At 50.9% G+C, this 13,780-nt stretch overlaps 1 protein-coding gene across 9 annotated transcripts in view; it reads left to right on the plus strand.

The window, feature by feature from the left end:
• Positions 1 to 9,317: 9,317 nt before the first annotated feature.
• The window catches only part of ESRRG (estrogen related receptor gamma), a 408,609-nt gene continuing 404,146 nt past the window's right edge, over positions 9,318 to 13,780 (plus strand). For 7 of the 9 annotated variants that reach the window (XM_063328437.1, XM_063328447.1, XM_063328445.1 and 4 more), the window contains exon 1: positions 10,421 to 10,676. Coding sequence is in view for 1 of the 9 variants with exons in the window: in XM_063328441.1 (XP_063184511.1) it covers positions 9,453 to 9,454 (2 nt within the window). In the remaining 8 variants the exon portion in view is untranslated. Of the gene's footprint in view, positions 9,455 to 10,420; positions 10,677 to 13,780 lie in introns of those variants that run through there. The other 2 variants (XM_063328441.1, XM_063328459.1) reach the window with 2 other exon arrangements.

Consider the following 13,780-nt stretch of genomic DNA (forward strand, 5'->3'; position numbering starts at 1 on the left):
TAGGCTGTGGTGGTAAAAGTGATGCTGAAGAGGCCCTTGCTCAGAGAAAATGGCACTTTATTTGTTAGGAGTTACTACTCAAAATAATGGTGACTGCTGATTGCATCAGGACTCCTGAAGCTATCGTTATACTCTGCTCTCGTACAGTCTCTGCGTTACTAAAAACTGGATCAGTTTTCTCTTTTTATATTTGCATTTATTTATCCCATTTGTTCAAGTTATTACGGGTACAATTTTCCAATGCCACTGTGGTTATTTCTGGGCATAAAAACTGATGCTGACCTACAGGTTTATTCTGAATGAGGATCTGCTGTGAGGCAAAGTAGAAGTAGCAAATTATTGTCTCACTTACTGTCTTGGATCGGTGGATGAATTTTAATCCATGGCTAAGCAGACAGTTAATTTGGCTGTTTCAGTGAGTGCAGCAACTGCTTGACTCCAGGCCAAGGATGCTCCGACTGAGGTCAGGACCACATGCCATGCACTTCCTATCTCTATGACTAAAAGGAAGAGTGATTCTGGAGCTCCTCTGTGTTGTAAAACAAAATTTTAAATGTTTAAGAGTCTTTTTTTTTTCCTGTCATTTGTTCAAATCCAGTCCCGTGGAGAGAAATCTGGGTTGTTAATGTTAAATCTACCCACTTGAAATCATTTGAAGATTTTAGTCCAGTCTCCAACAGATAGGTGCCAGTGTTATCAAATAAATAAGCAATTAAATATATGCTAATTGAGAAAAAAAGTCAGAGGGTACTTGAACTCTCCATTTCAGTCACCATTTTGCTATTATGCTTAACTTTGGTAGGACAGAGGTGTTACCTGTGTTGTACCTAATCAGCAGACGAGCTGAAACACTGTCTAAAAGCTATCAACCTGCTGTGTTTCATAAGCATTCAACTCCCTAAAAATAAAAAAAACACATTTGTTAAAATAAGTGAGATATCCCTAATACCCATAAATTTGCAGTGGGGTTGAATGAAATGAAAAATCGAGGAATGAAAAACAATAAGGAATGAAAAATCAAGGAACCGATGAAAAAACCCGTATTTTAATTGACATTTAAAAGAACGGCAATAAATTACGTAGGGGATAAATCTTGCATAGCCATGTAATATTTTAGACATACACAGACACACACACACACACACTCAAATTAAAAGAGCATTACAGACTCTATAAACATTTAAAGCCAGTAGGAAGCAGTAGGAAGTGACAGAATGGAAGCTAATCACTCCGCTCAGTACCAATCCCTTGTGCAGATGCTTTAGCATACAGCCTTTAATTACGCTATCACATACTTGGAGATGGCCTGAAAGGAGGTTGTAGCGAGGTGGGTGTCGGTCTCTTTTCCCAAGTAACAGGCAATAGGACAACAGCCTCAAGTTGCGCCAGGGGAGGTTTCGACTGGACATTAGGAAAAATTTCTTCACCGAAAGGGTTAGCAAGCATTGGAACGGGCTGCCCAGGGAAGTGGGTGAGTCGCCATCCCTGGAGGTATTTAAGAGATGTATCGATGTGGTGCTTAGGGCGCTTAGAGGTGGACTTGGCAGTGTTAGGTTAACGGTTGGACTCGATGATACTAAAGGTCTTTTCTAACCTAAATGACTCTACGATTCCGTGACCAAGAATCTTCCAGGAAAAACTGTTTTCCTCAAAATTCAGACCATGTAATAGAGAAATGTTAGTTCTGAAGCAACTGGGAGGACTTTAAAAACAAAGGGAAAGTGACTGTGCAGTAACCAGAAGTCAAGCTGCTGTGGTGCGCACCCGAAATGGAAGTGTCCCAAATACCAAGTGCTTTCACCGGTAGAGGCATGTACTTTGGTCTCTTCTGGCACAGCACCTTATTTCCATGTTCTCTGATACCCTGGGCTTGTTTCTCTCCTTTTTTCTTCCTCTCCTTCCCCCCTTTTCATGAGTAACTTTACAAAGCCTTTGTTTCATCTGTTCTTAGCGCAACGGTGTATGAATACAACTTGACAGGGCAGGGGGACCTTTCTGCTTGATCTTCTTCACAAGCACCCCTTTGACATTCAGAATAGTACGTGGGCAAAGCTTTCTTCAGGAGTCAGTTTCCGCTGTTAAGGGACTCTGTAGGTTTTATTTGGGGCACGCAGCTTAAATCCCAATGCGAACCCGACACTGTTGTTTTTCTCCTGTTCCTCTGTGCACCATGCAATGTTATCTGGGTGCTTAGCAAACATCTTTTGCAATCCAAACTTGAAGGAATGAGATCGTCCTGTCTTTTTTAATAAATCTGTATTCCAAATGAACAAGATTAAAGTAAAAAATGCCTGCTAATTTTGGGTATTCGATTAGAGATAGTGACTACTTGATTTTTCAACCCATTTGGCATTCTGCATCACTTGGTATTGTCAATGCACAGTCCCATGGATTTTGTCTGAGGTAGTGAGTTATTTATTTCAGCCTACCAGACCCTAAAATTTCAAGATGGGCCCTCATAATATGAAAATCTCAGTTAATCATTACCTCTAGAGGCAACTTTCCCCACATTGTAGAAGCTTTGAGGTAAAAGGGGAACGGAAGCAAAGTCAGCGGGCAAAATTCAGCTATCGCCTCGCCACAAAGCCCTTCTTTCTCTTCTTGTCATTCTCTACCTTGTACATGAAGTGTACCCAATTCTGCGACAAATTAGACAGGAATCTAGTGAATAAAAATGACAAAGTTCTGATCTTTCCCCAGAGACAGTGTATCTTGCAGGGCTTCGTTTCTGCCTCAGGAAATTTGTGGAATAAACTCTTGTGTGGTTTTGTATCATAATGTACGGAGACTGAATCGAGGTGCTCTGAAACCCTCAGGTTAGTCATTTCCTTAACATCCCAGTGCCTGCTGTTGCAGCTAGCGTTGAATATATAACACATTTCCATAGTTCGGTGGTGACACACACACAAAAAAAATCATTAAAAAAGTGTTTTGGATCAGCTCTGAAATGCTTCTCTTGAAGGTCATTTAATTCTTTTTTAGCATTAGAAAGCAGATTCTATTCCAAATAAAACGTAATAATGATGCAGCTGGACTGCATCAGTTAAAAATACTGAAATAAAACACTTTGACTTTCAGAATTTCTACCATGTTGCAAATGAAATTCAGCCCAGCTACTCTGGACATCCTGCAATTACGCATCCTTGCTCTTGGCTGACAACGTTAGTCGGTTTTGCTCTCCTTGCCCTGCTAGTCCCTTTTCTCCCCTCCAGGCTCCTCAACCGAACGGTTTCTCTCTGCTTTCTCTGCACAACCTCTGTGTCTCCTTACCTAATCAGTCCCAGGCTCCTGCCTCCAAACACCAGTCCCAGTTTTTCTCTCTGGACTGCTTGACTGCTTCTATCGCCTGCTCTGTCACAGGCTGGATTTTTATTATATTTTTTTTTTCTCCCTGTCGTATTCATGCGGAGACCTTTCTTCTTGACACAACCTTCAAATCATTCGGAGCTTAGAAGAGATAGGATTCCTGCCTCTCAGATCCTGCGCCAAAGCTCGGGCTCATGGGGAAAATTTGGAGGTGGGGATTAAAAGGGAAATCTGGCCTCACCACTGTATCCTTAAGCTTCTGTTTGCAGCAAGGGCCAATCTTCAGCGATTCCTTTTTCCTGCTGGAATAAAAGAAATCATTACCAAGAGTGTGTTCATCACAAAATTTCTAATACTTACAAGTTAGCTATATTTGGATAAATTTCCAGAGAGGGAAAGGCACTTTTTAAATAAAAAAAAAGGTCACATTTTGAGTCTGTGCTTCAAAGCCTGAGGGCAGCAGAGCATTTCAAAGGAAAAAGTTTCCATTTTTTTACTATGAGCAAAACTGTTTATTTTTCCATAACCTTGCTCTTGGAAATGGACAAATTGTTTTGGCAGGTATTTTCAAAATAATCTGCCCAGTACAGACAGTCAGCATATCAGTTTTCAGCCTAAGTGGTGATGTTTTTTCTAAAGCTACATGCAAGAGAAAATATGGTCTCTGCTGAGAAATGTTTGCCAACCCCAATACAAGGAATGGCAGCACATCCACCTTAGAATATTGTCACAGATTATGTCTGCTGAGGATTTCTGGGGGTTTTTTTCAGGCATCAAGTGCCCCATGGAAAGACAGTAGGGTCAGTGGCTATTACTTTCTAAATTTAGAGGCAGAGAAACTAAAGTAGGAGGAAAGGAGAATAAATGAGGGATAGAATCCAAAAATCCTGATCTGATTCTTAGTCCACCATTTGTGCACCCATTGCAGGGGTGTTATTTGTGCGATGGCCTCCAGTCTGGAGTGCTGCTGGTATTCTTTACACTATAAAGACTCTCACGTCGGAGATAACATCCCTTTTGTATTTTCTAACTCTCTGTCATTGAAAGTTTTGGGGGGGCTGTACGAGAGGGCACAGCAGGTGCAGGAGAGATCTGCAATACTTTAATTCAGCTAAGAACAAGCAGCCTCCCAATACAGCCCTGCAGCTTGTATAAGTACATCTGTACAGTATAAAAAAAAAAAAAATCACATATTTCTGAGGGACCCGATGCAACTCAGACTCAAGGCCCTGCGGAAAAGAGAGGTGCGAGGGGGAGGGCTGTGGTAGGGCTCTGCCGAGACGGAGCAGTTCGCTGTTGTGATCAGTTGGGTGATGACCACTGTCTTTGCCGTTGCTCCAAGTACCCTGGCTGGGGTGAACCCCTGCGAAGGCAGAAGGTGAAGGTGCCAAAAGCCTGAGATAAACAAGCTGCATAAGAAAAGTTCATGCCACTGTCTGGCACACTTAGGAGAGTAAGAAACACAGTTAAGTGTTAATAGCCTCATGCAGACCAAGAACCTCTGCTAAAAACCACCCCAGCAGCAATAACAAATTCCTTAGTTTAAACTGCTGCCCTCTTCAGAGGGGGGGGGGAAAAAAAAAAAAAAAAAGAAAAGGAAAGGATTGCCAAATCAAACTGCTGACTCCTTTCTTCTTATCAAAACACCACAGCATACATCTTAACAGCCCGAAGTAAATCAAATGCGGGATGAGCTGGAACTGGCCAGCTCTTGACCCTCCCTTGGTATCAGGTGTGTGCCGCACTTCTCTGGGAGATTAATTTATGATCTCAAGTAACTGAGAGCCCCTAAAACTTTCAGTACGGCTGTTAGGACAAGGCTGAAGGTTTTCTTTGGAAAGTGTCGCCGCTAGAAAAAGTTGGAGGTCTTCCACAACGACAGTGATACTCCTCTGCTGATGTCAGTGACTTTTTTCCCTCAATATATCTTATTTTTAAACTCACCCACAATGTGACTGTAGGACAAAATTTGGAGGTATGGCCAAAGCCTCCATACATGCATCTGAGCGACCGTCAGTCCCCTTTTGCATGTGGAGCTTCCTCTTTGGGGGGATTTGGTAGTGTTTATAGAAATGTATTCCTAAGGAAACCTTTGAGCTCAAGAAAAAAAAAAAAATGGGGAAAGGCCCAGGAGAGTGTGTGCAGCTCGCAGGCGGCTCTACCTGCTGCTCACGTTCGGCGGCGGCGGCGGCTCTGAGGAGAGCGTGCCCGCGTGGGTGATCAATATGATCTATTGCGAAAGCAAGCCCCTGTGTTTCTGTGGGGGGAAGAGGTTTAGAAAGAAGCCCTTTAATTATTACCTGCGGAGAAGTTAAAGTACAACTTGGCAGTAACATACTTCAGTCCCTGCGTTGGGGGAGGATGAGGGGGGATAAAAGGAGGGGGGGGCAAGTCACGCATCTAACCTGCCTGAAGTCTGTACTGGAATAAAAAAGCCTATTAAATTAATGAAAAAAAAATTAAAAAGGAAGGGGGGAAAAAAAATAAGACCAGCTCTGGCCATCCCCCTTCCCGCCGCCCCCCGGGGCCGCCGCCGCCCGCGCAGCCCCGCGCAAGATGCGCGGGGCTGCGCGGGCGGCGGCGGCCCCGGGAGGCGGGCGGGGGCTTAACCCCAGCGCCACTTGTGCATCTCCTCGCCCCTTTCGGACACCACCTCCCCCCTAAAAAAAGAAGGGAGGAGAGCCCTGGGGCTTCCAGGGTCATGCCGATCCGGCAAGGTATATATAGGTATAACTTTTTTTTTTTTTTTGTGAGGGATTTTGCTTCTTTGGCGGGTCGACGTGTTAATTAAAAGTTGGTCCAGATTGGTGGCTTGCAGTCCCAGATGCGCGATTAACACATAAAGAACATAAAGAACTTAATTTTAAGATATCAGAATGTAAAAACTCAGCAGAAACCCCATTTCCTCCTCAATATTAACTAGCAGTCGCTCAGAGAAAAATCATTAGAGGTATAATTAAATATGGGTCTATTTTTGAAGAGTGTCCTGCAAAATAGCCCCAAAATATTATGTAGTAATTTGATTTTTTTTTTCCTTTGGCACTACAGGTGCTAGCTAGGTTTTCCCTTCATTTCCCACACCATGTATATTAAACAGGGAGAGAACATTGCTCCATTGTCGGCGATGACCCCAGACTTCGCTGGAATATTTTGCTCCTCGGTGTAAAATTGCGAAGTGGGTCTCTCTCTAAAATTCGCTATATTGGTTTTTATAATTACCTCCTGGTCGAAACTTTTTTGCATCCCATTTCTTAAAGGAAAGGGGGAAAAAAAAAAAAAGAAAGGAAAAAAGAAAGAAACTAACTCAGCTGTCACCGTATTCACATTTCTGTTTGTTTCAAGCCCAGGCTTTCAGTAACTTTGCCTGGATCGTGTCCGATGTTTCTCTGGTTGCCCTGCTGAGGCGTGCGTTTGCCCCTGCCTGCTCGCCTGCCCGCCCTGCCTGCAGCTTAGCCTGACGCTCGCTCTTTGCAGGCCTCGGTGCGGCGGTTTGCTGCCGCTGAAACCCCCCGGCTCGGCTGGTCCCTGCCGCCGAGTGTCGCGCCGTCGCCGGGCTCTGACCCTTGGCTGGCTGCAACGTATTCCCCGAGCCGCGCCGCACCGCACCGCACCGGGGAGCCTGCACTTCACACCCCGGGGTCTCATCTGTCAGGTTTCAATGGAGAACTAAACAACTCCTAATGTCATTTATTGCGGAGGGGTAAAGGAAAACAGACCGCGTCAGGCCGCCGTCCCCCTTCCTTCCATCCCGAAGATTTTATTCTTTTCTCCGGAATATTTTCTCCGCGCCCAGTAAAAAGCAATTCATGGGGTCGCTTTGCCTCCTTACGAGGCTGACCTCCTCAGTCCCTCCGGGACAATTAGCAGCGGCCGCAGCCCAGCGCCGGGCGGAGAAACCCCGCGGAGGAGGCACGGAAGCCCCGCGGCCGCCAGCCCCGAGCCGAACGGAACCGAGCCGCTCCGCTCGGCCCCGCCGCCCTGGGCGCCGCGGCGGCGGCAAGGGCTGTGATTTAAACCCAGTGCGGGTCTCGTTGTTACTAGGAGCCTGTATTATATTTTTTTTTCTTTCTCCTTCGTAGGATACAGAAGGTGAATAATGAAATCCCTTTGCTAATAGTTTATGAGCCATGAGATTGGAAATGTGTATGGATAGACCGGCGCGCCAGGCTAAAAATCACTTGAGAGGATGCGGGCGCCGGGCAGAGGAACGGCTGCAGCGAGCCCGGCACAGAGCGCGGAGGGCTGCGGGGGGCTCGGGCGGCCCCTCGCTTCTCCCGGGAGCCTTCGCCGGGGATGCGGGGCACCCCGCCGCGCCCGGGGGGCACGTATGGACGCTGTATGTCCGTGCCCGGCAGAGCTATAGGAAGCGGGGGGGGGGGGGGGCGATTCCACCCGTGAGGGGCTGCCCGCGCTGCACACGCTGCCCGCAGCGCCGCTGCCCGCACCCCCCGGGCGCAGGTCGACGCGGGGGCGAGCGCGGGGCCACCTTCAGGGCAATTCCGGGGGGCGGGAGGGGGTCGCGGCGCCGCACGCGGCTTTAGCAAACGCGCTAAAAGCCGGTTTCTTCGGCGTTTTTGCGGCAGGTCACGTATGCGTGGACGGGGCAGGAGCGAGCGAGGAGCGCTGCCGCGGGCCCCCCCCCGCCCCCGGCCCCGGCCGTTCGCGTCTCGGCGGCACCGGCGGCTTTACAGGAGCGGACATTTCACAGAAAGTCGGTGCCAGGGGGTGTCTGAGGGCAGCGCTGCCTCCCTGCCGCACAAACAAAACACTCATCAACTCCGCTCGGTGTATGCCAGCGAGAAAAAGTCGCCGCGGCGCGAACTGGCACCATCTGTCCTGCCATTCCGGGAGACACAGATATATTTCTTTAGACAGGTCAGCAGTTCTTCCCCGGCCAGCCCTGTCAGGTACCTGTCAGGGGAGAGAACCTCTTCATAGCTGCCGCGGTAGGATCCTTATCAGCGGCAGTTCCTCTGCTGACAGGGACCCAGCCTGAAGCTTCCCGCAAATCAATGTCCTCCAGAGACAGGTACCTGTCGCGATGAGGGAAGGCCAAAAATGCCGATACCGCTCAGCCCGTTAACAATAGATGGGGAGGGCAGAGGGGAGCCGGCACCGAGGAGCCTGAGGGGCTGCCCGAGGAAGGCCAGGCTGGGCGCTGGAGCAGGGGGCTCCCCCCGCCGTGGTCCCGGCCTGGGGGGAGAGGCGGGGGGGGGGACCTCTCCCGGCCGAGCCGTCGGACCGGCCCCGCCGCCGCTTCCCTCCCGCGGCGGCAGACAGCTGTTCCTCAAGGCTTTCCCAGCAGTGGGATCCATCGCTCCGTGGCTGAACGCAAAGCCCCGGGCCAACACTTCATCCCTACCAAAGTAAACACCACCACGGCTTCCACCCACCCCATACCCCCCCCCCCAATAATTCCGACCTGTTTTCTTTCCATTCCCCACTTGCTTTCAAAGTGAGGGCACATTCAGAGGAAAGCCTGCCTGCCCGCCTCCTTCACTTCCACCCGATATCGCGTGGAGTGTGTGTGTGTCGTCCCCCCCCCCGCCCAAAAAAAAAGAAAGAAAGAAAAAAAAAAAACCAACCAAAAAAACCCCCGCAAACGCACCGTATTTCCAACTTGGAGTTAAAGTCGGTGCTAATCCGGGTCAGTTCGTGCCCCTGGCTGGGAAGGCAGGGAGGGAGGATGTAACGTATAGGTTGGGGGGGGGGGGGGAGGGGGAGGGAAACAAAAACAACCCCCCAAATAAACAAACAAACAAAAATCTCGCGCACAATAACAATAAAGTGAAAATCCTTTCTACACACCCACAACTTTAGCTCTGTCTGCTGCCTGGGGGGTTTTAATCTTGCAAAGAGAAAGGGGGGCTCCCTGCGCAAAATTACGCCTTCTCCTCTCATTTGTTAGCTGATTCCATCAAAAAGTTCGCTATTTATAGGCTACACACACGAACCTGGAGTAATACAAACCCTCCCGTGTTGTTCCCCTCGCAAAGTGGCCGGTCCTGAAGCATCTGATCGCGTTTGTGTGTGTGTGCGTGTGTGCGTGAGTGAGACACACACAGAGCGCGCTACCATCAAAAAGGGGAAAGAAGAGCTCAAGCTGAGAGACTTATTAATTGCTAAGAGCTGCTCTGCCACCAGCCATGTGAGTACCTAACAATGATCACCTTTTGCACAGATGGTCAGCGATCAGGCACAGACACTTTCTGTCCTTTTCTGCCTCCCTCCCCTTTCTTTTTTTTTTTTTATTCCTCTCCTGTCTCCCTCCCTTTCACCCACCTTTCTTTTTTTTTTTTTCTCTTTTTCTTTTCTTTTTAGTTTGAGTTTGCACGGTTTATGCCTCCCGGAGAGGAGGACTGAAACGTGGGCGAGCGCGGGGGAGAAAATGTGCCGGAGAAGAGGAAGGAAGGAAGGAGTGGTGGAGGGAGAGGAGGGAGGAGGAGGAGGGTTTGTTAAGCGATCGCCTTGTCCCCCGAGTCCGAGCCGGCTGGGAATCTCCCGACAGGGAGATAACGGAGGTTGTATCCCTCCCTCTTTCTCCGCTGTTCTTTTCCTGGAGCGCTCAGACCGCCCCCCCTCCCCCCCCCCCCCCGACAATTATTACCCGGTATCAGCGCGAGTAACGAGCTGTATTCATCAAACCCCATTGGGGGGGAATGAAAAGGGAAATAAATAAAAAAAAAAGAGAGGGGGGATAAGGGGGTTTGATCGCTCCGCGCACAGCAGGTCCGTCAGCTCCCAGCCTGCTCTGCCGGCAGGTAGGAAGCGCTCCGGCAGCGATTTAGGAGAGAGGGGGAGCGCCCCGGCCCCGCCGCCCCTTCCCCGCCGGCAGCGAGGTGCGAGGGGGGCTGCGGCGCGTCCCCCCCCCGTCCCCCCCCCCCCCGCCTGGCTCCTTCCCCACGCGAGGTCTCGGGGCTCTGCGGGCAGTCCCAGAGCTCGGCGGGGCACAGCGTGCGTGAAACCGAAGCCCCACGCAGCGGGCAGGGGCACGGCACGCGGGTCTCAGAAATCGCACAGTTGATTCGAGACGCGGGGCGGGGGGGGGGGGGCGGGATGCAATCCGTAGTAGGCAGCGTGGCTCTCGGGAAGGTGGGTGTCCTGGTTCGTGGAGGAATGCAGGGCTGGGAGACTTCGCGTGGAAAGGCGGGGTGTGGGCAGAGAAGGCGAATTTGCTTGCGGCGCGGAGAGGCGCTTCTCTAAAACAACACTTGAGCTCCAATCACACACTCTCAGGTTAGCCTAGCATTAAATTAACAGGGCCGGGGTTACCCAGGGCATTATACTGTGTGCCCGGGATGTAACCTCTGCTCATTTATACTCAAGGAAGAGGGAGAGACGGAGTTACACCTGGAAAGCCAAAGAGCACGGTGAGTATCGGTATTTGTTCCTCTCCCTCACACGCCTGTGAACAAAGTTCAAAGGCAGCCGGTGTCTGTCTGGGTTTGGGTCCGCCGGAGTCCCTGGCTCCCTTCAAAGGCTGCAGCGCAGCCGCCTTTGGAGCCGGGACCCCCAGCACAGCCCCTCCGGCGGCGAGCCCTTCCAAAATAGCAAGAAGAACTTGCCGTATCTTGGTTATAACTTTGCTGCTTTACGTAGGGGGAAGGAAAAAAAAAAAAAAGTGACTTGGATCCAGCGCTATTTATAGGTGGCAGTAAAGGCTCCTTTTCAATAAGCAGCCGTGGAAAAGAAGCGTCAGAAAAGTGGCTGCGTTATTGATTCAAGGTGCCGGACGGTCACAGCCAGGCTGGACCTACAAAGTCACGGCTCCTCTCGGGTTAGGCAGGGAGAAGAGGAATGGGATCCGTATTTCGCTGACCCCTAGCTTGGACACGATTCAATTCCCAAGCACAGGTATAGGGCACCAGAGTGTGAGATGGAAGACTTTTCCCTTTTTCTTTCAGACACGCATACAATACAGGGCACCCGCAGGGCTGAAAGTGGGCCAGGGCTACACGGTGGGTATCAGATCACACAAAGCAGAGGAAAGAAATCCAGTTAAAAATACATTAGTTGAAATCAGAGGACGATCTTGATTTTTTTTTTTCTTTTAAACAAAGGTGCACGTTAGAACAAGCTGGAAGCACTTTGTGCCTGACGGTATCCCCCACGCCCATTGGAAATAAAGCAAGAAGCTTGCTCTTTCTTTGCATCTTTTAAACTTTGTTTTAATTAGAATCGCTAAAGTAGGACACCCCGGTGGAAGATGTTTTCAAGTATCCACCTACCTCTCTGCTGTAAGCAGAATTACTGTTTGCTAAATTGCTTGAAACGCAAAATTCTGCCCCACCCCCAGTTTGTTTTGGCACCTACTCACCCTTTCCCCCCCGAAATTGCAATCGCTTATGAAAGGTTACTCCTTTAGCAGGAAAAGAGAAACCCCAAACAACCAGCAGTAATGAGATGAGTGGACTCCGAGAGTCTCGCTTTGCTCTGTGCAAGCAGGAAAGGGTTTGGACAGAGAGCGTCCCTCAAAACTAATGCTTTTTTTTTTTTTATTTCTCTTTTTTTTTTTTTGAAGTTCCAAATTGGGCGTTTCCTTACCCTTCTCCTTTAATTTATTTGATTAAATCATAACAAAAACAGACTCATGAGCTTCTCTTATTTCCTCACATGTAACCATACGCGAAACCTTTTATATGGAGGCAAGTAATTGGCTTTAGTTAACTAAGCGCACGGGCTGGGCTGAAGTTTTACTCCCGTTCCCAAGGCAGCGTTTCACGCAAACGCGTGTCACGGCTGTACCTCAGCTCCTCATTTTGCCAGCCTCAGGTTTTTAAACTGTTTCTCTCATTCCCCACCTTTCTCTGATTTCGCTAACGAGGGTTGCTCACGGCAGGGGCTCGCGGGACGAGGCGGCTCTTCCTCCGCGGGGTTTGGCCCGTCGCGGGGCCGGTTCGGGGAGCGCCCAGCCCGGTTTACGCTCGGAACCGCCTCTGGACCGCTTCCCGGGGGCATCGCATCCCGGCTCTGTGCCGGTGCCGTGCTCGCTGCTTGTTTCCTCTCGCGATTAAGGACTAGATTAATTTCTCCTTCGGGAAAGTGAGGTTCTGTTAGCTCGCTTCTAGCTTAAATTAAAAAGAAAGAAAGAAAGAAAGGAAAAAAAAACTTCTGAAAGTTTCTCAGGTAAATCTCGGATTCCCTTTGGTTATTACTCAAATGAAGAACGGCGTCAATTAACTCTTTAATTTGGAAGTGCCTGACCGAGAAGAAGAATGATAATTCCCCGTCCTTCTCTACAAGGTAGTTGCAGGATGCCATTTAGTGCATGTGGTCCCCTGGCAACCCGATGACACGGTGACACACACACACCCCCGCTCGCTCGCTTGCAGCCGTTGGTGGCCTCTCCCTACCCCCCTGGTGCCGCTCTGAAGTTGGCCAGCAGCACCGGGCACCGCTCGCCGCTCTCGGGGGCTGCCGTGGCTGCTGCCTGTCCTGCCCAAACCTCCCCCCCCGGCTTCGCTCGGTCCCTGCCCGCAGCCACCCGGGGTTTAGCGCCTCGGCTGGGCTCTCCCAGCCCAGGGCCACCTGCAGCCAGCGCAGCACGGTCACGGTGAGAGAAGGGGAAAAAAAAAAAAAAAAAGAATTAATTGCTCCCTCCCGTAGGAGGGCAGGGGCCTTGTAGCAACAGGTAACGAGGGCACCTGCAGCTTTTCAGGGGCGTTTCGCTGCTAATCGAGGGAGCAGGAGGTTTGCAAAAGGATCGCCTTCGGTAAGGGGGTGTGCAAGGGGGAGGGGACCATCTAAAAAACGGTGCTCGGTGATGCTGTAACAAAAGTTTAACGCTGCTGCCAGGCGAACGGGACCTCTGCAGCGAAACCGAAAAGCTCCCTCGCCTTGGTCTCTCGCTCGCTGGTTTCTTGCGGTCCCGGAAAGCCCCGACAGACGCCCCGCGGAGCGGCCCCGGCTCCGGGCAGTGCCGGCAGCGGTTCTGGGGCCAGACACGTGTTGCTCTCCCGGGAATGATCCGTGCGCCCGGTGCGGGGCCTCGGGCCAGGCCGGGCAGGGCAGGGCTGGGGCAGGTGGAGAGGGGCTGCGTGTCGGGGGGAGCGGTGCGGCCCCCGCCGAGTTATTCCATCGTTGCTCTTGAGGGCACGGCAGGAGCGGGCGCTTCGCGGTCGGGCACGAACCAGACCCCGAGGAAGCTCTCGCTGTGTGTGTGTGTGGGGGGGGGCTCATAACCCGGGCAGGGGGCCCACAGCCACCCCGGGGCGTCCCCCGCTGGGGCAGCCGGCTGGGGCTCCGCGGCGGGCGGGCAGGGCCGCCCCTGGGGCGGCGGCGGGCGGGGAGGGTCCCCGGGCTGACACGAAAGGGGGGAGCGCTCCCCTTCCCTCCCCTCCCTTCCCCTCCCCGGCTCTTTGTTCTTTGCCCCTTTGTTCTCCCCGTCCTCGGCGTTTGCCCTAAGTTTCCAGGAGGGGTGGAGGTGCGGAGGAAAGTTGCTGAAAGCTGAGGAATTACAATAAGTGGATGCCGG

The sequence above is a fragment of the Chroicocephalus ridibundus genome, chromosome 3 (assembly GCF_963924245.1).
Source record: "Chroicocephalus ridibundus chromosome 3, bChrRid1.1, whole genome shotgun sequence".
Taxonomy (NCBI): Eukaryota; Metazoa; Chordata; class Aves; order Charadriiformes; family Laridae; genus Chroicocephalus; species Chroicocephalus ridibundus.